Source organism: Gymnoscopelus microlampas (genome assembly GCF_963454915.1).
Source record: "Gymnoscopelus microlampas genome assembly, chromosome: 21".
NCBI lineage: Eukaryota > Metazoa > Chordata > Actinopteri > Myctophiformes > Myctophidae > Gymnoscopelus > Gymnoscopelus microlampas.
In genome coordinates, this window is record NC_139958.1 from 10,265,964 (window position 1) to 10,288,454 (window position 22,491).

Genomic DNA, 22,491 nt, shown 5'->3' on the forward strand with positions numbered 1-22,491 from the left:
CGGGCCCCTCCCAATAACTTTGGAAGTCAATTACGGATGAACGGTAAGGACTATCAAAATGCCGTTTGGATATGTTTATTGCATGGGTCCAGAGATCATGTGTACCGATTTTTGAAATTTGGATAAAATACGTGGGAGGAGGAGCTAAAAGTGTGGTTGCCCTATTCGGGCAACCACACTAATAAAACAATCAATTCAATAGCTACACTACCTACATCATAAATACAGATAATCGCATTGCTAACATAAGTGACCCTACTATTCTGCAACATGTTCTAAAAGCCATGATTTGACCCTTATCTTAAAAAGGAGATGGCTGCTGGTGCTCTTTATAGTCAGGGGTAGCGAGTTCCAGTTAACTGCTCCTACAAATCTAAATGAGCGTTTTGAATGGGCTTCGCTAAGCTTCTGAAAAAGCTTACAGAGGTACACAGGGGCGCTGTTTATGTAGATGTTATGCACCATTTTGAGAAACCTGTAGCTTCTCTTTTAGGGCTTTGGTTAGGCCACCGTACCATGAGCCAATAGCATAGTCGAAACAACATAGAACCACTGAGTTTGTAAATAAGCGAAGACTAGCCGAGTCCAGAAACTGCGCTTTTCTGGTTAAGGATTTGGTTCTGCCATTCACCTTACTGATGGTTTTAACTTAAGAGCCATGGTTTCACCACACAGGCTGTGTTAGATTTGTTTCTGAATTAATGTGTGTACTGAGATCAGCATTTAAGCTAAGATTGTGTATTTTGTTGTATTTATTTTTACGGTGGTCAAAAATGTCTTTATAGAAAAGCATCCATAAGTCAAGGCCTTATAGTCAATATCTTCAAGCTGACAATACAGAGTTTCTTACTTACCGCAATACACAAACATGAGATGCGTGCGAGCACACACAGTTACTATTGGACACACACACAACATATACACACACACACACACACACACACATTTATTAGAATTCCACAAGTATTCTTTTATAACAATGGACAATTTTCAACATCTACGTACTGTATATAAGAATTATTTATTCACATTACTAACTGAAAGTGATTTCATGGGGTCATGCAGTGTCCAAGCTAAGTTTGAATAAATACAATTTGCATTAATGTCCAGTTTTCAGAAGTGTACTTACTAGATTCACTGTGCACCTCCCAGCTTACAGCAGCCAGCACTGAAACATACACAACAGTGTCAAATATTACATAAATACACTAACATGAAACATTTTTAGATCAATCAATAGGGAGATCACGAGCCTCAAGATAAAGACATTTGTTCCAGGGACCAAGATTTTCAAAATGTTTCACGATTTAAAAAAAATAGCAGATCTACAAGCTCATAGCGCAGCATGAAGTGACACGCTATGAGCATGCATATCTCCAATTATTTGCCAAAATGTAAAATAACGGTTAAAGAGGTTAAAATCTAAAACGACACAGATGCTTTTCCCGGATTAATAAACATAATGGAATTTTAATTCAACCTATAGGGCAGTGGTTCTCAAACTTTTACATTTCAAGGTCTCCCCTTAACTCAGACAGGGTACAAATGGGACCAAATGGACCCGAGTACACTGTCTGAGTTACATACTTGTAAGGGTGAATTTAGACCCCCCTAAAGGCACCCAGAGAGTCCCTGAAATCCACTTTGAGAACCACTGCTATAGGGGATAAAATATGACCCAGTCTAAGAGTCTACTTACCGATGAGGGCGAGCAGGATTCTGAGGTTGGCCATGTTGTCAGCTCAAAGGAGAACAACCGATGCACGACCTGCTTCAATCCGTGTGTTACATATTATGTGGATTTGTGAGGGTTGTATTTTTTATATTTATTGCACAGTGCTTGGTAGTCCCACTGGCCACTGCACTGACTTACTCATTCAGCTCGGGTCCTACATGGGGGAGGAGGAGACCTGCCTGTGGCGGAGTCCTTTCAAGAGCTGGGCCAATCAGGGAGAAGGCCTCCTGCTATTTAAGAGCTGTCAGCCGCTGTGTGCTTTGGCAGTGTGTGTGACATGCTGCCCGTGGTGTTACACGCTGTCCATGGAGACGGTGCTCGGGGAATGTTTGGTCTAACTGTGGTGTCCAAAAGTTTGGGGACATGCACCCTGCTTGAATTGTTGAACCCGCTCATGTTCTGTCTTGGTACACCCTGTTTGGGAAATGTTGAACTTGCTACGGTGACATGTTAAAGTGAAGAGTTTCGGGGCAGCCTTTGGTTCAGTGTTGATTTTGACAGCACATTTTGATTTAGTTTTAGTCATAGTCTTTTGAATACATTTCCATTTAGTTTTAGTCATATTTCTGTCATGTGAAATGTTTTCGTTTTTGTCTAGTTTTAGTCGACTAAATGTCATAAGATTATAGTCGATTAAATCAACAGTTTTCACTGACAAAAACGAAATAAAAACTAAGCTTTGATGACTAAGACTAAATGTATTGTCAATTTAGTCAAAAAATAAAAATGTGACTAAAATGTTAGGGAGGGACAAGTGGAAAAGAGATCCAGTAGAACTAAGAGACAAGTCACTTTACGTCTGGTTGCGCTCGGGTGTTTGCGCTCTGAAAATAGAAGATCTACAAGCTCACAACGTGTCGTGCTGGGACGCATCGTGAGCTTGTAGACCAAGTGTAAAATCAGCCATTACGACGTGGCCTAACAAAATCAACTGTACATTCGGTCGACTAAAATCTTATGATATTTAGTCGACTAAAACTAGACTAAAACAAACTTTTCAGGTGACTAAAATATGACTAAAACTAAATGACATTTTATTCAAAAGACTATGACTAAACTAAATCAAATAGCTCCTGATAGGCTGAAATTGGCAACCCGCCTGAAAATGTATTTTCTATTTATTAAAGAGCTGGAGAGACGGACCCTTTTTTTTGTTAAAAACATGGTCTCAGCTTCCTAGGCTCCCTCTTGATCTGCACTGTGAACATGTGTGTACTTTTGATAACGGATGTTGATCTCAAAAAAAGGTTTTGGTTGATGAGGCAAATTTATATTATTTTATTATATTGCTTAGCATTGATTGGTCTGTGTTGCCAGCTTGAGTTTGAGAGCTGAGAACATGGGCCTAAAACACCAGCTGCTGATAAGGCCGGAAAAGGGAGTTCAGGTCGGCAGGTCACAGTTAACAACAAGTCAGTGGCCCTTTTGTTTTGTGGCTGTGCAGGGGAGATATGTTTGTTTTAGCACTAACAAGCTCAGGAGAAAAGATCCAAAGTATTACTGTTTTACTTGCCAATTTAAGCTGGCCGTCAGGGAGCAAGTCAGTCTATCTTTGAGCCTTAATAACTGGAACAACATGTCTGATGTATGAATGTTAGAGCGCTGTAAATACATCTTTCTATTGCCATTTTATATCGCATCTGAGTCAAGGTTTATCTGATCTTTTGAGAGTTTCAATTCCGCTAGACTTCAAGGTCAAGGTCAAGTTTATTAATGTGTCGAAAACTGGGCAATTTACATTAGTGCGGATAATATAAAACTCTAAAACACAGTAAACATACATAAACAAGACATAGACATAGACTTAAAAACTGGAGTCCATAAATTATAAGCAAGGATTTCCTCGTCAGGGTCCATGTATGTTTCATTCATGCATCTTTTTCACCATTGTTTAGAGTAGCAGAGGCGCCTCTAAATAGTATAAGTCAACTCCTTGAGAGTGTTGTTGTTATTCATGTTCACTTGACTTTTATGATGGCGTAAGCCTGATGTCCTGTCTGTCCTGTGTGCCAGTTGTTAGGTGATGTTCACGTGTACGTATTTTTCAACAGCCAAAGAAATCTAAAAATGACACAGATTCTTTCCCGGTCTAAATGGTCTAAAGCTCGCCTTCAAATGGGTTTTATTAGACAAACAAACTCCCACTTGAAATTCCTCAACCAGTAGAAGGAGGAATATTCCAGTCTCACACAGTAAAATGTACTTTTGCACATGTAGTCTCATACTTGCAGATAAATAATAATTACTTATCGTGTACTGGGGCTTTTTGGTTCCAAAATGAATTTTATTTTCATGACAGCTCTACCATCATCTAGTAAGAGTAAATAGGTGTCACACAATAGGTTTCCACATTTCATTTGGAAACAAAACTCCAAACTGTGGTCCTGTGTTCATACACACTGGTCGCTGGGCAGGTGTTCATGGTCCGGGTTCCAGGTGTTCCTGCCGAAGCACTCTGCAGACTTCCTGTCACACTCGCAGATGAACATCGCACAGACGTCGTTCCTGCCTGAGGATGGGAAAGTTAAAATCCTCTGTTAATTCAAAGAATAGAACTGTGGTCAATAATATACATGTACTGTACATACATGTATATATCACTTATAGCCCCTTCTAACCAAAACAATATCACTTAACCCATTAAGACCGGGAACGCATATTGTGTCATTTTACATTTTTAACAAATTACTTTTTAATTATTTTATACTTTTGGCTATTCAAAAATATCAGATATAAAAGCTCATAGCCCGGCACGAGTCCGCTCTACAAGCTTGTAGATCTTCATTTTTTTTTTAACCATGACATTTTTTGCAAATCTTTGAATATATATATGTTTTTAAACAGCAAAAAAAAATGTTGTTGTTATAATCAGTGGTTCTCAAACTTTTTCATGTCAAGGGCCCCCAAAATGATATGTATTTGGCCGCGGACCCCCATCTCAAACTATGTTGTTCCAGGGACCCCCCAGAAGCAGAGATATATATATATATATATATTTGCACACATTTTCACGATTGTTTTTTTAGCAGATCTACAAGCTCATAGCGCGGCACTCGGTGCCGCACTATGAGCTTGTACATCTGCTATTTTTTTTTTTTTTTTAATGGGTTAAACAGTTGCTCAAACAGACAGGTAAACTATATATTTCACAGTATGAGACATGCAGGCCCAGACTTTAAACAGTGGTTATAGTTTACCCTCCATGACCTTTCCGGGAGGCAGTTTGTCAGAGATAAGGAATTATAAATACACTGCAGAGCGATACGCTGCATGGGGTCGACAGAGGACATGGATTTCAAAAGTAGTATTATGTCACTGAGTATATCGTCTAGTCCAGTGGTTCTCAATCCTATTCATGTCAAGGACCCCCAAATTGATAAATATCTGGCCGCGGACCCCCATCTGAACATATGTTGTGCCAGGGACCCCCAGAAGCAAAGACTTGTGTTAAAAATGGGGTGAGTAGGCCTAATTGATAGAAAATACGTCATCTTTTGGGTGAACTATCCCTTTAACACGGCTGTCGTGTTAAGTGGTCAGATCAGGTGGGTGGGCCGCGAGCATTTTCAGAGCATGTTTATTTTAATGGTCAATCAATCAACTGTGTTGAAAAATGAAAACACATTTTTCAAGATTTTCAAGAACAAAATATGCCATTTTGTTACATTCTTTTTTATATTAATGTTATTATATTATCAATACAATTTTAGCGTTTGCCAATTATTTGGGGGCTCGCTTGCAATATCTTTGTGGCCCACCAGTGGGCCCCGGGCCCACAAGTTGAGAATCGCCGAAACAAGACGTACTTTGCAATGGGACTCCAATCTGAATGAAGTAACTGAACTAAACGTTTTATACAGATGTGTTTTTTTGATGATTTCTTTACGGCAAGAATGTGTCAGATAAATAGGGACCAGTTCTAGTGTACTTACTTTGACAGGTTGCCTTCCTAGCGGCGTGGTCACAGCTCCAGAAGTAGTGTGCGATGTAAGGGTTGTCTAGGATGTACCAGCACTCATCATGCTGCAGAGCTTCAGTGTAACAAGAGTCATGTACCTGACAGCACCTACATTTCAACCAAAGAGACAAATATGTAACTAGAAAAAGTGCTCCTCGGAGCTATAATAGGCCAATGTGAATGTGAAAAGGGTGCCATTTCTTCTTAGGCCTTTCACGGCAATCGGACACCGCATTCATGATTTGTGCATGGCATTTTGTTCCAAAAATGTGTTTTGCAAAATTAGACCCGCTGGTGGCGCTATAACAGGCCAATGTGAAAAAGCGTGGCATTTCTTCCTCGGCCTAGTGGGAATGTGCGTGTGAAATTTCACGGAAATTGCATGCTGCGTTAATGATTTGAGGCATTTTGTTCAAAACAGACCAATCCTGCAAACTTTGGAAACCAACCTTAGCCAATCAGGATGGAATATGGGAAATCGGACAGATCCGGGTTGATCACATGACTATAGAGATACTGTGTACCAATGTGCATGACGTTTGGCTAAAATCTGTAGGAGTAATGTCAAAAAATGGGTTCTGCACAAATCGGCCTCCTGGTGGCGCTATAACAGGCCCAAAAATGTGGGGCAGAGGTTCTGAATTGGTATCGAGGGAGTGTGTGCGCACAGTTTCGCAGCGAGCGGGCCAACGATGCCGGAGATTAGCTGCTAGCACACAGACAGGACACACGGACGGACGGACGGACGGACGGACGGACGGACGGACGGGGGGTAAAACATACTCTCTCGCCATGCCTTTCGGCCTGGCGGAGACAACAATAGTCATTAACTAATCGTCTCGCATTGCCAGACTCTCCACAGCTTCCCCTACTGTCCAGTAGGCGGAGCTGTGGAGAGTCTGGCAATGCCAGACAGCACCTGCTACGTGTCAAAGAAAGAGACAAAATTTAGACTTCTGAATCCGAATCAGTTCATTGGCCAAGAACGTTCACACAGATGATGTAACTATTATTGTTACAAAAGTTAAGCAATAAAGATGTGTGTGGTATAACAACTTATAGAAATGCATGTGGAATAAAATGTTACAGGTGCATACATACAGAAATGCTTGTAACCTTTCTGTGCAGGCCTCATCCTTGAATGCCAATTCTGGCCCGTGGGCCACCTGTTGCCTACGTAGTAACATTTACTCCAGCGGTCTTCAACAGGGGGCCCGGGACCCCTAGGGGGTCCTCAGAGCTACTATAGGGGGTCCGCCAAATCTTTGCGTGATAGGATTTAGTTTTTTTTACATTAACCACTTGAACCCTAGAATTCATTTTCTGTGGGGAACATTAGCCGAAAATAGCAGATCTACAAGCTCTCAACGCCTCAGACTAAGCAGACTAAGTAAAAAAAAAAACTTTAATCTAAAACACAATTTTATACAATATAGAGTAGGGGGTCCCTGCTTCATCTCTCTCTCAGCTAGGGGGTCCTTGGCCTGAAAACGTTGAAGACCCCTGATTTACTCTATTTGAGGTACTTTTACATTACTGATGTAGGCCAGTGGTTCTCAAACTGTTTCGTGCCAAGGACCCCCAAATTGATATGTATCGTGGCCGTGGACCCCCACCTGAAAATATGTTGTGCCAGGGACCCCCAGAGGCAAAGATTTGTGTTAAAAATGTTCGCCTTTAACGAAAAAAGATTTAAAGACTTGCACACGTTTTCAAGATTTTTCAAAAATAGCAGATCTACAAGCTCATAGCGCGGCTATTTTTTAATAGCCAAAGTATAAAATATGGATAAATGGGTTAAAATGATTGTGGTGCTTTATTAACCAATTTAGCTGGGGACCCCCTGGTACCCCCCCCAAGGACCCCTGGGGGTCCCCAGACCCCAACTTTGAGAACCAATGATGTATCACTTTGTGACCCTGAAAGGGGTCTGACCTGTCCAGTTCGTCCACGGGGGTCCCGGAGCCCCCCTTGCCACAGTAGCAGCCGTAGTCGGCGTAGTCAAAGACGGGCCAGCTGTCCGGCATCACGCACAGCATCATGGCTCTGAACTGGAGCAGGTTCCTGTCCTCGAATGCCTGGGCTGGAACAGCACGAAACACACACACACACGCACGCACGCACGCACACATACACATACGCGCGCGCGCACGCAGACACACACACACACACACGCACACACGCACACACACGCAGACCGTTTTTAACTCTAACCATTTTTTGGCAAAGAGGCTATGAGGGAAAAAGAACAGTAAACGTCAACAAAAAAAGTTGAATCTGAAACACAATTTTATACAATATATTACTTTTGAATAGGTAAGTATTTCTTAGCAACTTTTACTTGTATTTGAGTAATACACCAATCATTTATATTTTTCAATACTTGATACTTCTACTCCTCTACATCTCAGAGGCGAATATTGCACTTTACAAGTCACTTTTCAGATTTAGATTATCAATACTTATCATACACATTAACCAATTAAAGGAGGAGTTCACCCAAAAAATGACTTATTTTCTATCAATTGCACACCCCATGAAACCTTGAATCCATGGATTTATTTGTGTTTTTGTCGCATTCCTAAGCTAATAATTTGATTCCTGTCTCCTACCGGCTAATGTATCCGGTAGGAGACACAAAGTAGATTATTTTTGTCTCCTACCGGAAATACACCCGGGCATCAAATTATTGGCTTAGGAACTCCTCCTTTAAGCCCTATTTTATACTTCGGCTGTTTAAAAATAGCCAATCTATAAGCGCACACAATGCGTCGGCATTGATTTTGACAAATTGTGAAAACCTTCGAAAAAGAACGTGTAAAATAGTTCATATGACCACCAGGCTTGTAGTCATGATCAACAACATGTGTAAAGTGCTACTCACCAACAGAGAGGGCTAAAGTCGCAAGAAACAGGCACTGGAGGGTCTTCATGTTGTGAGTGTGCAGACGGTCAGCCGGAGATGGAGCTCTTCTAACCCTGGGAGGTGCTTCCTTTTATAAGTCAGGTGTGACGCCTTGGTACCTGCCCCCTAAAACACAGCACACAGTGAAATCCAGAGTGTTGATTTAACTCTTTCGCCTGTGTGTGTCCACAGCATCCAGGAAGGATAAGAGTCTCTAAGACGTGTGGAGTGTTGGCCAGGGTGTTTTAGGGCAGTGGTTCTCAAACTTTTTCGTGTCAAGGCCCCCCCCCCCCCCCCCCCCCCCACCCAAAATTATGTATTATGTATTGGGCCACGGACACCCATCTGAAAATATTTTGTGCCCGGGTACCCCATACACATACAAGATTTGAATAATGAAAATGTTACAAAATATTAAAAAATGTTCATGATTTTCCAGCTCACAACGTATCGCATCAGACACGTTGTGAGGGTAAGCTTGAAAGATTGAAAGATTTGGGAGGTTGTCGAAGACCATTTGCAGATTCCTTGGGTCCTTGTCAGAGAAACAAATGGACAAAATGAACACTGAGGATTTTACTGTGTGGGACTTCTCTGTCACACATGGTCACGCAGGCAAGCACTCTCACAGGGGCACAAGCCAGCTAAAACCAGATGATAGATCCCACGGTCTAAATTACCTCACGACTTGTTGCATGTATTTAATGTTCCACCGCAGTAGGAACACTGTGATCTGTGACACATCATTTCACCTGGGTGAACATCAGTTGTGATATGGAGTTTGTTAGTGCAGTTTGTTAGTGACTCACCTGTGAACAGAATGTGAACTTGGCATTGAATGCACATTGTGGCCTTGCTGGCCAGTGCCATGGGAAAAGGGGATTTTGATAAACAAATGATCACCTGCCATTCGTCATTGCCCTTGTATTATCCAGCTCTAGTCAGGCTCTTTTGAGATTAGTGGCCTTATAAGCAGAGCAGCATGCGCGAGAAATATGGCATCGGCCCAATAGTTTGATTAGCTATTGGACTCACTGACAGACAGAAGGATGGACAGAAGGATGGACAGACGGATGGTACATATGTGAATAATGAAATTGACAGATAGGCTAAAAACAAATTACATTTAGCTTTCTTCATAATGTACTATCTCCGCCAGCCGAAGGTGGAGTGAGAGATTATGTTTTCACCCCTGTGCCTGTCTATGTGTGCCTGCATCCTCAGCTAATCTTACAAAACGCTGGAACAATCGGCACCAAGCTTGCGCACGTCTCACTCCCCAAAAGGTAAGTTGTGACTTAGTGACCAAACGTAAACATGTGCCTTGAAGGGGGGGGCAAATAAGGCACACTTTTTGAAAATGTGGCGAGATAAGGGCAAACCACTCGCAAATGTTCTTCTTTTGCCCTCATTTTCAAATCATTTTGGCAGTCAATTATAGCAGAAATTACGAAGATCTTTAATTTGAAGAAAAAAAAAACATTATTCTGGGAAAATCACCATTAGAGCTAACGCAAGAAATAGATAAATACTTATATAGAATCCTTATAATTGCAGCCCTAAAGCATGATGATGGGATGATGGATGAGACCCAGCATTGATTCCATGGCGGGAGCTCGGGCTGTGGTCTCCAAACCATTCCAAATTCAAACCAATAAAACCTCTGAGGAAAAAGGTAGTCAGATCTTAGGAACTGACATGAAAATAGAGACAACTAAATGTTCGCAACATAGAGGACACACATACCCCCCCCCCCTTATTTTTCTTTTGTATTTTTTATTTATTGTCTTATTTAACATTATCAATATCACTAGCATTATAATTTCGCATTATTTATTATTGCATATCTTGTTTTGTTTATTTTTCTTCGTGACAGTCAATGAATATGAATGAATACGGATGAAGAGACTCATGTTAGACTTAGATTTGTGTAATTATGTTTTTTTTGTTTGTTTTGATAACTGCATCTTAATATAGTCTGTAACCCTGGGTGTATATAAAAAAAAAAAGAAAAAAAAGGAAAAACGAAACAATTGCAAGAAGACATACTGCAACATGAAGTAACTGCAATAAAAGTATATATATATATATATACAAAATGAAATGCATGTGTCCGACAGTGTTTTATTTGATAGGTTAAGCACCTGTTGTTCTGTGTCTGGCGGGCAGGGTTGCCAGATCTGCTTATTATAATTTCCCCGCAAGATTTTATTTGAAAATAGCCGATCTATAAGCTCACAACGCGTCGCATCGCTACACGTTGTGAGCTTGTAGATCTGCTATTTTCAAATAGCTGATGTATATGTTAAAGTGCTCATGTGGCCCATAGTCGCTTCTTTTGGACTGGTTTTCCTAGACCTGGTTGCTTGTTTTTCTCACAGAATCTGGCAACACTGCTAGCGGGCCTGCTACGGTTCCCTGATGTGGCCACGTTGAGGCCTTCTTCCCCCGGCCCCTATTTCCGCCAGTGCCTGCCTTACCCTTTAGCTCTGATCATGTGAATTCACATTATCGTGCGTCTTCTGCACATGATAATGTGAATTCACACGACCGGGATGGTTTACCAGGCTACTGGACAGACAGACAGGATTCTAGGTCAGTGATTCTCAACCACTTTCATTTCAAGGACCCCCAGTTTGATATGCATTAGGCCACGCACGGACCACCATTTTTGATACAATGTTTTTTTTTGCCCCTGGTAACTTGTATAACAATGTAGTCATCATTGTACTGTTTGTTGCAAGTTTCAGGTCCAATTTGCAACGTTGCAACAGTTTTGTTGCATCATTGGAGTGGACTGCATGGGCTTGAGACTCCAACTGGTTTACAGACCCATAAGAGTCCTTTTGGACCCCCTGTACATTTGTGCAAATCTTTGAATATAGATATTTTTAAATCTTACCTTTGAAACTCAAATCTTTGCTTCTGGGGGTCCATGGAACAAAATATTTTGAGATGGGGGTCCGTGGCCAAATCATATCTTTTTTTAAATCATTTTGGGGGTCCTAGGCACGAAAACGTTTGAGAACCACTGTGTTAGTGCAACGATTAAACACAGTGAAGGTATTCAGGGAACCGGTCTTCTCTCCCTCTCCTTGCTTCACCACTCTACAACGCCTCTGTGCGGCTGCTGGATGCTATAACCAGTGTCAGTTGTGCATACAAGCATACTATGAACACAACACTGCTCATCCATGCTCTGCTGTTGCCCCGAGAGCTGACACAACAAATGGGTCGCCTCCTCCCGTCTTGGTCTCCCTGGCCTGGTGGCCGGGCTTATTTCCACGTCTGTGGCGAGAGTTTAAGTGGCGGCGCTGGTACTGGGGCTCTTGGTTTAGGCCACCCTCACCACCACCACCACCCATCAGTTTCTCTTTGTTTGGTCTGAAGCCTTTGTAGTTGTTCTGCCTCGTCGATTTGTTGCTCTGGTGGTCTGGAGGACCTCCCTGATTCTCGTCACCTTCACAGCCTTCAGTCATCTCTCCTCGTGGTCCGTTGGTGTAAATGGGTTGGCACTGTTGTTGTTGTTGTTGTTGCATCTCTCCCTCTGGGGCGCTCTCAGCAGCCTCGCTGTCGCTTTGGAAGTTGTCCGGACCGTCTCCGGAGCCTTGTGGAGCCCTCCTGCCGGCCGGGTAGCGTCTGTAGCCTATCGCTGTATTCCTATCGGCGGCGTACCTGCTCCCTTGGACGGCGGTACCTCCCGGGCCGGTGACATTGGCCGCCTCTTGTCCCTTCTCCCCGTCGACCACGTCAAATTCCACAGTTTCTCCCTCTCCGACGCTGCGAAGGTACTTCCTCGGGTTGTTCTTTTTTATGGCCGTTTGGTATACGAAAACGTCCTCTTTCGTGTCGTTCCTGTTGATGAAACCGTACCCGTGGCTGACATTAAACCATTTCACTGTACCCAAAACTTTGGTTGAGATGACATTCCCATCGCCCAGGGAAGCGGACGGCCCGGATAGGCTCTCCGCATCGGCAGCAGGGTGCGGTGGTTGTTGTGCGTTGGCCTCGCTGCTCATGCTTGCTGGTGTAAATAAATAAAAGCTATGTGGGCGAGGAGACTCTGGTTGGTATATTTCCGGTGTTGGGTGGAAGCCTAGGAGTTAGATGGTAACCTCTGTGTTAGACGGAAAACTGGACAAGTGATCTTATGGCTCGCTCTTGAAGTCTAAAGCAAGCCGAAGAACCTGCAATGACTTATAGGCTGGTCACACGTCACACATTAACACAAAGAGTTGCCAGGTAAACAATACCAATTTCAGGCGTTCGTATCTGCGTACACAGATGTGCCTCTGGTGGCAAGAGATAGTTTTCCATCCAGAACAAGACGCGAAGCAAAATGTGGCTTCTACCACAGTGGTTCTCAAACTTTTTCATATCAAGGACCCCCAAATTGACACTTATTACCCCGCGGACCCCCATTTGAAAAGATAAGCCAGTGACCCCAATAAGAGAAGGTTTTTACGGCTCTAGCAGTGATTCTCAACCATTTTAATTTCAAGGACCCCCAGTTTGACATGCATTAGGCTACGGACCCCCATTTAATGGCATTTATACCTCTGGGACCCCAATTCATATTGTAAAATCAATGTTAATTTAACTCTGAGCGTGTACAAATGGAACCAAAAATGTGACGTCATGAAAATATTCTGTCCAATCAGCGAGCAGCAATTTTGACATGGTAGGGGCAGCAGCTATATTTATCCTTGCTATCTTGAAGTCTTCCTCTTGCAGGAAGCAAAGATGACATGAACAAGTTGAAGAACAAGTTGAAGAAGTTGATGAACAAGTTGAAGCTCGGCTATACAAAGCTTGGCTATACGAATTTACCATTTACAATATCACTCTGGTTACAGGACCTTAGGTTTTCTTTTTAAATTAGCAAAAAAAGTACTCTATCAGAGGTTCAGCTCAAATGTTTTACTCTATCTGGGGCCCCTTCCACTTATATTTCCAAAACCAAAACGCGCTCTCCCCTCCGCCATCGGTGTGTGAATGTGTGTGTGAATGTAATGCACAATCTATGTAAAGCGCTTTGGATAAAAGTGCTATATAAATGCACCATTTACCATTTGTGTGGGTGTGCGCACGCGTGCGTGCGTCTGTCTGTGTGTGTCCAGTGTAATCTTGCAAACCACTGGACCGATCAGGCCAAATAAGTAACATTTGTATTTGATTATTGTCTCCGCCAGAGGAGAGTATGTTTTCGTCTCCGTCCTCCCGTGTGTCCGCTAAGCCAACATTGGTCAAGCTTCACATGACACGTGACAATATGGTGAAAGGGTGTGCTTTGATTGGCTAGCGAGACGCACGACGAAATAGAGACCTATAAATAGGTGTGTCACTTCAAAAAATCATTTATATTTTGAGCTTCCATCAGCCAAGTTAACATTGGTCAAGTGACACGTGACAATATGTAATATTGACAGCATTAAGAGTATATCTTTTCCTCTCCGTCCGTCTCTGTATGTGTTCGTCTGAGAACACCCAACATTGGTCAAGCTTCACGTGACATCACAATATGTAATATAAATAGGTAAGACAGGATCAATCAGGAACAGTACTTTCCAGTACAAATTACCCGTCCGTGCGTGTGTGTCCGTCTGAGAACACCTAACATTGGTCAAGGTTCACGTGACATCACAATATGTAATACAAACAGCTTAGACAGGATCAATCAGGAACAGTACTTTCCAGAACAAACTGAGATCACAGCTGAGATCACACAATGCAACTAACTCCCATTAGCGAACTGAAGAAGCATTTCTAGAAAACTATGGTTAAAGATAGGGTAAGTGATTTCCTTTGGTTAAAATAGCACGGGTCTGCTGGCGGAGACTTGTGCTCCGAGGAGCACATTTTCTAGTTATTTATTATTACACAAAGGTTTAGTGTTGTGCATAATCAATATTAACATCAATCTGTTTCCATGTCTGATGGCTTCATTCACTTACACAATGATATCATTAGATGTTTTCAAAGATGAGACGGTATTGCATTTCACAAACCTTTAACTGTTCTGAATACAAATAAGTCACTTTTGAAATTGACCCATTATATCTAAATCAAGCACACAGTCAACAATGTAACACTTTTTCCCCCATGTCATGTAATGCTTTGCACACAAAGTAGACATGACGGTGACACCAGAGGTGTTTTAGAGTCAAATACACATGATGACAAGTTATACACACACACACACACACACACACACACACACACACACACACACACACACACACACACACACACACACACACACACACACACACACACACACACACACACACACACACACACAGAGTCATGCATACTCTCTCACTCACACTCATTGTTATTTACTATCATTATGCCGCTGCAATGTCAGAAGGAAGCCGAACAAAAATAAGCTTTACTCATGCACCTGTACACACACATGTAACATTAAAGAACATCCTCATTCACCTGTACACAACTGAGTGAGTAAAGTAAGTACATTTTATTTATAAAGCACTTCTCACAAAGACAACTCACAAAGTGGCTTTACATCAGCAGACATGATTGCAAAGAAGAACAAATCAAGGACATTCTGCAAATGTTTGTCTAAAACAGAAATGCTTTTAAGTGGTTCTTAAAAAAAAGCCCTCAGGCTCTGCAGGACCTGTGGAAGAGCATTCCACAGTCTGAGAGCTACAAACCCTCTGGTTATTTATCTGGTACCAGGGAGGGGGGATGCTGAAGTGTCGCGGGTGTGTTCAGGCATGGGTGTGGAGGTAAGGGGGGCGGGGGGGGGGGGGGAGTCTAATCTGAACAAAGCCACAATACTTTTTTAACCCATTCAAACCGGGAACACATCTGTCTAATCATTTAAACCATTATTTTATATTTTAGCTATTTTTCTTGCAGATCTGCTTTTCTTTTTGGAAAAAGCGTGGACATCTTTGCAAACCTTTGAATATTCATATGTATAAAGCGAACATTTGTAACTCAAATATTTCCTTCTTGGGGGGGTCCCTGGAAGTCTGGAACAACATATTTTGAGATGGGGGTCCGCGGCCAAATACATATCATTTTGGGGGTCCTTGACATGAAAACGTTTGAGATCCACTGATATTACAGCAACATAAGTTTTTGCAAAAAAAAAATGTTTTAGACGACATTTGTAGAAGCGGCCAAAATAGCGCGGCACTCGGTACTCTGTTACAAGTAAAAGTCCGGAATTCAAAATGTAGGCCTACTTGAGTAAAAGCATCAAAATGTACTTAAAGTACCAAAAGTACAAAGTACTCATTACGCAGAATGTCCCATTTAACACGTTTTCGAATGTATAAAATGCATAAAAAATCTTTTGAAAATAGCAGATCTACAAGGTCACAATGCGTCGCGACGCATTGGCTTTGTGCGTGTGTGCGTGCGCGTGTGCGTATGTGTGTGTGTGTGTGTGTGTGTGTGTGTGTGTGTGTGTGTGTGTGTGTGTATGTGTGTGTGTGTGTGTGTGTGTGTGTGTGTGTGTGTGTGTGTGTGTGTGTGTGTGTGTGTGTGTAATGTGGTGGTTGCACTGGAATTGTTTTGTGGGGTGGGAGGGTGGGGGGGCTGACCCCCCCACCCTCCCAGATCAGGTCTGGGCTGTGAGCCTTCAGGCAGGTGGAGGGGGGGTATCTATGGGTGGTGGGTGCAGAAGAATCCAGTTGGACCAGAACTATCTCTCTCCACCCTGCTCAGCACATACTGTATAAGTTGCTGTATCGGCCCTATTACACTGTGTTACCTTCTACAGACGAGCAGTGGTCGTGAGCAGGATCTTCAGGACGTTTGACAGGTAAGAGCTCCAGCAGGAAAACAGATAGATTTACAAATACATTGTTACCTAATACATATAGGTTTAAAGTGCTCTTTTGCCTATAATAATAGTCGCTTCTTTTGGGCTCATTTTCATAGACCTGGTTGCTTGTTTCTCTCACAAAACCTGGCATCACTGCTTAGAGGCTGTGTTCTCATGTCTGTTTGTTTTAAGTGACGTTGGGCTTCTTTTTATATAAAGTCGCTTGTAAATATTGTTAGTTGCGGGTTGCGCTTTTTTTTGGGCTTGTTTCTAAAGTGTAGTTGCTTATTTGGGCTTGCTTTAATTTTGTATTCAAATTATTTTGAATTAATAATAGATGTTCTGAAATATTTTCATGTCATGGCCCCCCAAATTAATGTATTTTCCCTCATCTGAAGATGTTTTTTTTACCATTTGAATATTTCAAAAAATGTTTCAAGATTCTTTGAAAATAGCAGATCTACAAGCTCACAGCGCGTCGCATGGCGTTGTGAGCTTGTAACATTATTATTCTGGTACTACATTCTACATTACTTTGCTTTCACTGGTCTACAGTATGTGTCTATATGTGATGTATATAAATTAATTCATTTGTAGAACTATGGTATACAGAAATGTACATTAATGTGTATTCCTTGATGTTCAGTCCCTTCACATCCAAAGCATTAAGAGAATGAAGCTGACATGTTGACATCATGTGTTTGTAGGAATCCAACATGAAGACACGTATCAGGAAGGCTCTGGATGATCTGAATGACCAGGAGTTCAAGACGTTCAAGTGGCTTCTGCAACAGCCTGGCAATGTTGCAGGTCTCGAGCCGCTGACAAAGAGAGCTCTGGAGAATGCTGGGATCACGGACGTCGTCGACCAGATCGTACACAATTATCCCGATTACGAAGCTCAGCTGATGGTGAATCTGCTGAAGGAGGTCAACAGGAAAGACCTGGAGAAGAGGTTTGAAAACACACCAACAGGTATGTAGGTGAATAGAGGATGGATTATGTTTATAAGTTAATGTGGTAACACCGCTATGCATCCCATGTCTATAATACATTTTAGGCACGTTTAGTCTATGTCCTTGGTTCAGGGTTGATTTCAGGTGTGGTACTGTCTAAAACATAAAGAAAAAATCACACCCAGTGTGAAGTGGGCGGTGTGGTCATCACAGTGGTCATCACAGACCCATGACTCACTTAAAAAAAAACACATAGTCCTATTTATAGGACTATGCACATGTGTCATGTGTCTCGCTAGCCAATCACAGTGCTGAATAGTCAGCCAATAGAGTCAGCCAATCACAGTGCAGCTAGTGGTCATCACAGTGATGGAAGCTCACTTAAAGAAAAGTATAGATTTGCATTGAATGTGTAGGGGTTAGGGGTGTACAATGGGTGGCCAATCACAGTGCAGGGTTAGGGGGGTACAATGGGTGGCCAATCACAGTGCAGAAAATGCCAATGTCCCAACTTCACATATAGGGGCGGCTACACCGCCCAAAAAGGGTGGAAAAAAGTCTCCAAGTGTCAAGTGCAGCAATCGTTTCGGTCATGTGATCATCATCATCAGTGCCGGATAATAGATTTTAATAGTTACAAAACCCTCAAAAATATTACAGAATAAATAAAATCAACAAGTGATGTTTTAAAATGAGATCAGACCGATCATATTTTCTTTCACAATGGAACCATGTTCCACACATGTGGAATATATATTTATTATAACAATGATTATAAAGCATTATGAGATGAATGTTTTACAACCATGAGAACTAACATGGGATGCATAGGATGCGTTGTCAAAATGTCCGCCAGTGCCTAGTAATTATTGTAGTATTATAATACTTGACTTTATAATGTGTAGAGAGTTTATGAGTAGAAGTAAATATTTATATTTCCTTCAATACAACACTATTAGAATGAATACAATAAATATAGAGAGAAGATTTTAAGAATCTAAATAAAAGTCTAGTTTACTTGTTCTGTTGATGGTTCATCATAATGTACAAATATCTGTCATTGCAGCTCAGCAGATCGAGATTTGTAGCCTCGGAAACCCATGCCTTTTTTTTTGTTTCAAAAGAAAAAAAGCCTGGGAGAACCTTGCAGGAACGCTGGTCTTAGGACCTTGTTATCTCCTAACCAATCAGAGTGCTCCAAACCCAGGCGCTGGAATCCAGCGCCTGGGTTTGGCTCCGCCCTTCAAGACCATCGATTGGGCTCGTTCTTTCAGTCTAGAGATTTGTGATCTGAAGGCTGAAGTTGAGAAACTAAAGATTGCAGCAGCAAACCAACAGAGTAAGATGCAATGTTTTTTAATCCATGTGTCAGACATTAGTTATCTGATGAATAGTTGTTATTTAATCCTCTGTGTGTAAGGCACCATGTTCCTAAAGGGGAACCAAAATATTCAATAATCATAAATTATTGAATATTTAAAATGAGATGAAGCACAACTACAATAGGCACAATTATATCATGATATATTGTAGATTAAAATGTAACCTCAGTTAAGGTCATTCTTCAGTCATGTTAATGTTTTCTTGTGTCTATTTGTCTCCAGGCGATGCTTCAGCTGTGTCTCCACGCCCAGTGCCTCCAGTGCCTACAGTGTCTCCAGTGTCTCCACTGCCTACAGTATCTACAGTGTCTCCAGTGTCTCCAGTGCCTACAGTATCTACAGTGTCTCCAGTGCCTACAGTGTCTCCACGCCCAGCAGTAGGCCTACCTGGAAGCTTGAACAGGGAGGACTATTTACAGTGTGAGTACATGGTGGTTTTGTGTGTGTGTGTGTGTGTGTGTGTGTGTGTGTGTGTGTGCGCGTGCGTGCGTGTTGGTTGGGAAGAGTACTTTTACTTTTAGTACTTTATGTATATGTCGATGCCAATACTTATATATTGAATATTTAACTTTGACTTGCAACAAGAGTGTTTCTACTTTGTGCTATTGATACTTTTACTTCAGTTAAAACACGAGGCGTTGTGAGCTTTTTTCAGCAAATGTTCCCCAGAATAGGGATGCTAGCCAAAGTTCTAGTAAAAAAGTTCAAATCACAAACAGATTCGGCAACAAAAATTATTATGTCCCTTATTTTTATCAGATGTACAATGAATTGAAATCAGTCCGGACACGGCGACCGGCAGTTCACATTTTGTTGTGATCACGTGATCACAACAAGCTCATAAGCTTGTAGATCTGCTATTTTAGAAAAATCGTGAAAATTCTACAAATGTCGTCTAAACAGTTTTTTTTGGTTGAAAAAACGTATGTTGCTATAATGTCAACGGTTCTCAAACTGTTTCATGTCAAGGACCTCCGAAATGATATGTATTTAGAAAATCTGAAAATGTGTTGTTCCAGGGACCCCCCAGATTTGAGTTAAAAATATATATATATGTATTCAAAGTTTAACACACAAAAAATAAATAGCAGATATACAAGCTTTTGAATAGCCCAAAGAAATCTTAAATATGACACAGATGCGTTCCCGGTCTTGAATGGGTCAATTATATTTTATCATGTGTTTTTCTCACAGATTCCTCTCCTCACACTCGCCTTTGCACCTGCTCCTCCCCCCCCCTGCTCCTCCCCCCTGGGCTCATTTTTTTTTCGCTCCCCTCACGCACTGCCCCCCCCTGAGGCAGGGCGTGAGAGTAGGGTTTTTTTGCCCATCCCACCCCCCCCCCCAACCCCCCCCCCCCCCCCCCCCCACAATGTTCTTGCAAAGAGGGAACGGGCATCCCGCCCAAGATAGCGCCGCCCATGGCTGCTGTGGTGTTGGGGAGTGTTGTTTCTGTTGTAAATTGTGTTCCGCTGTACCAAGTCTAATTCCTAACATGTTCACATGTCATGGCAATAAAGTCTTCTGATTCTGATTCTGATTCTGATTCTCTGTCATTGGACCCAAACACAGTGAATGAGAGACTCATCCTGTCAGAAAATAACAGGAAGGCGACTCATACAGGACAATGCCAACCTTATGCTGATCATCCACAGAGATTTACCTATGGTTACCCTAATGTGTTGAGTACAGAGAGTCTGTCTGATCCTTGTTACTTTGAAGTTGAATGGAGTGGACTGGGTGTTGCTATAGCAGTCAGTTATAAAGACATCAACAGAAAGGAGGAGGGGCTATCAGCCTTTGGATGGACTGACATGTCCTGGGGGTTATGGTGCGGTGGTCCTGTTGGTGATAAACGCTACGGGTTCCTTCACAACAAGATTTGTACTGCAGTGTCAGGACCTGTTCCCTCCGCAGGAAGGAACAGGGTCGGGGTGTTTGTAAACCAGAGAGAAGGTCTTCTCTGTTTCTACGATGTAGATGGAGCCGACAACATGTCGCTCGTTCATACAGAAAGAACCTCCTTCACCAGAGGACCTCTCCATGCAGGAATATTAGCTAATAAAGCTACTGCAGAGGTGTGTGAGATCTGGTAAACATGAAACGTAATGTATAACCTCTTAAACCCTCTTTACTATAGCTCCACGGTTCTCAAAGTGGGGTCCGGACCCCTGGGGGTACGCGGCACATAGCCAGGGGGTCCGCAAAATAATTCACAGATTGTAAAATGATGGTTTATGATAAAAAAATATGTTTATCTACGGGTTCAATTGTTGCAAGTTGTGCAATAAACAGTTTTGTTCTGTTCATTATGTTTCTCCATAGACTGTGTGTTTCTCCCATTCTCCCAGTCAATCTGTCGTGACCACTCACAGGTAGCGTTGCCATGTCTGCTTATTATAAGCGACTGTTTTAAGACGCGCTGTGAGCTTGTAGATGGGCTATTTTCAATATATATATACTGTATATATATGTAGGTCATGTATAGTCGCCCCATGACTACACGCCAATACAGAGTTTTGGGCTTGTTTTCATAGCACTTGCTGCTTATTTCTCTCGCAAAACATGGCAACGCTGCTTACATGCACCCCACAGCAAAAAAGAACAACAAAAGAAAATCCCTCTTACAGGACACCTGCTGCTGCTGCTTTAGTTGGGTTATTTTTAGCCAGCCATGGATAAATATTTGTCTTCCCCATCATTGAGTGATGATCTGCCAAATGACAAAAACACTAAAAAGAGAAAGTATAATGTCAGTTATATCCAGTTTGGTTTCATTGAGAACTGCGACGGGAGACCAAAATGTGTCCTGTGTCTCAAGTGTCTTGCAATGGAGGCTAACAAGCCATCCAACCTGAAGCGACATCTTGAAAACATGCACAAAGAACATGTTGGAACTCTTCCGTCGAGAGGGCGAGTCATACTCACTGTAATGTTTCCATTCTGTGATCATACACCAAGCATAACACCAAGCATACAACGACGTGCGTTCAATGGGCTTTAGTATAGAGCTTGCTCATACAGAGTATTGCTACTGAATGCCTGAATGAATGAAATCCCTTCCTGCTTATAGCGGTGTCCAACAGATGGCGTAGTGGCACAAGTCATCAACATTTGCTGAACATCATACTCACCCCAGAAAACACGGATGGTGAACATTTCCACTGTTTCTGAGAAAGCTCAAAGGGTGTCTTATTTGGTTTCTCAACAGATAGCTAAAACTAAGAAGCCACACACTATTGGAGAAGAACTCATACTTCCATCAGCAGTAATAATTAATGAAGTTATGTTTGGGAAAGAGTTTGCTAATGAAGTGAAAGCTATACCTCTCTCAAATGACACTGTCAAGAGGAGAATTGAGGAGCTCTCGGATGACATTCAGTCACAGCTACTGGACAGATTGCGTTCCTGTCAGCAATTTTCAATTCAATTGGATGAATCAACAGATGTTGCCAATGCTGCAGAGTTGGTTGTTTTGGTTCGCTATCCATGGGAAGGGAAGATTTTAGAGGATTTTCTGTTTTGCAAGGAAGTGCCCGGGAGGACAACGGAGAAATATTTAAACCTTTGGATGATTTCATGACTGAAGCACGATTGAGCTGGGAAAATGTGTCGCTGTTTGCACGGATGGTGCTGCGGCGATGACGGGGCGAAAGAGTGGTGTTATTGCACGGCTAAAGGCTGTCAACCCGAAGGTCATTGCTACACACTGTATGCATCACAGGCAGGCGCTCGCATCCAAAGGTATGGAACC

General features: G+C 42.2%; 2 protein-coding genes across 2 annotated transcripts; both read right to left on the minus strand.

Annotated features, from left to right (window-relative positions):
• Positions 1 to 4,125: 4,125 nt before the first annotated feature.
• LOC311037793 (phospholipase A2, minor isoenzyme-like) lies at positions 4,126 to 9,468 on the minus strand (the record flags this gene model as incomplete). The annotated part of the gene is made up of 4 exons (XM_084047083.1): positions 4,126 to 4,244; positions 5,668 to 5,801; positions 7,629 to 7,776; positions 9,408 to 9,468. The coding sequence occupies 4 exons, from the start codon at positions 9,466 to 9,468 to the stop codon at positions 4,126 to 4,128; spliced, it is 462 nt and encodes a 153-aa protein (XP_083903209.1).
• Positions 9,469 to 11,786: 2,318 nt separating this feature from the next.
• LOC311037794 (Y-box-binding protein 1-like) lies at positions 11,787 to 12,617 on the minus strand (the record flags this gene model as incomplete). The annotated part of the gene is made up of 1 exon (XM_084047084.1): positions 11,787 to 12,617. One exon carries the CDS (start codon positions 12,615 to 12,617, stop codon positions 11,787 to 11,789), a length of 831 nt encoding a protein of 276 aa, XP_083903210.1.
• Positions 12,618 to 22,491: the final 9,874 nt, after the last annotated feature.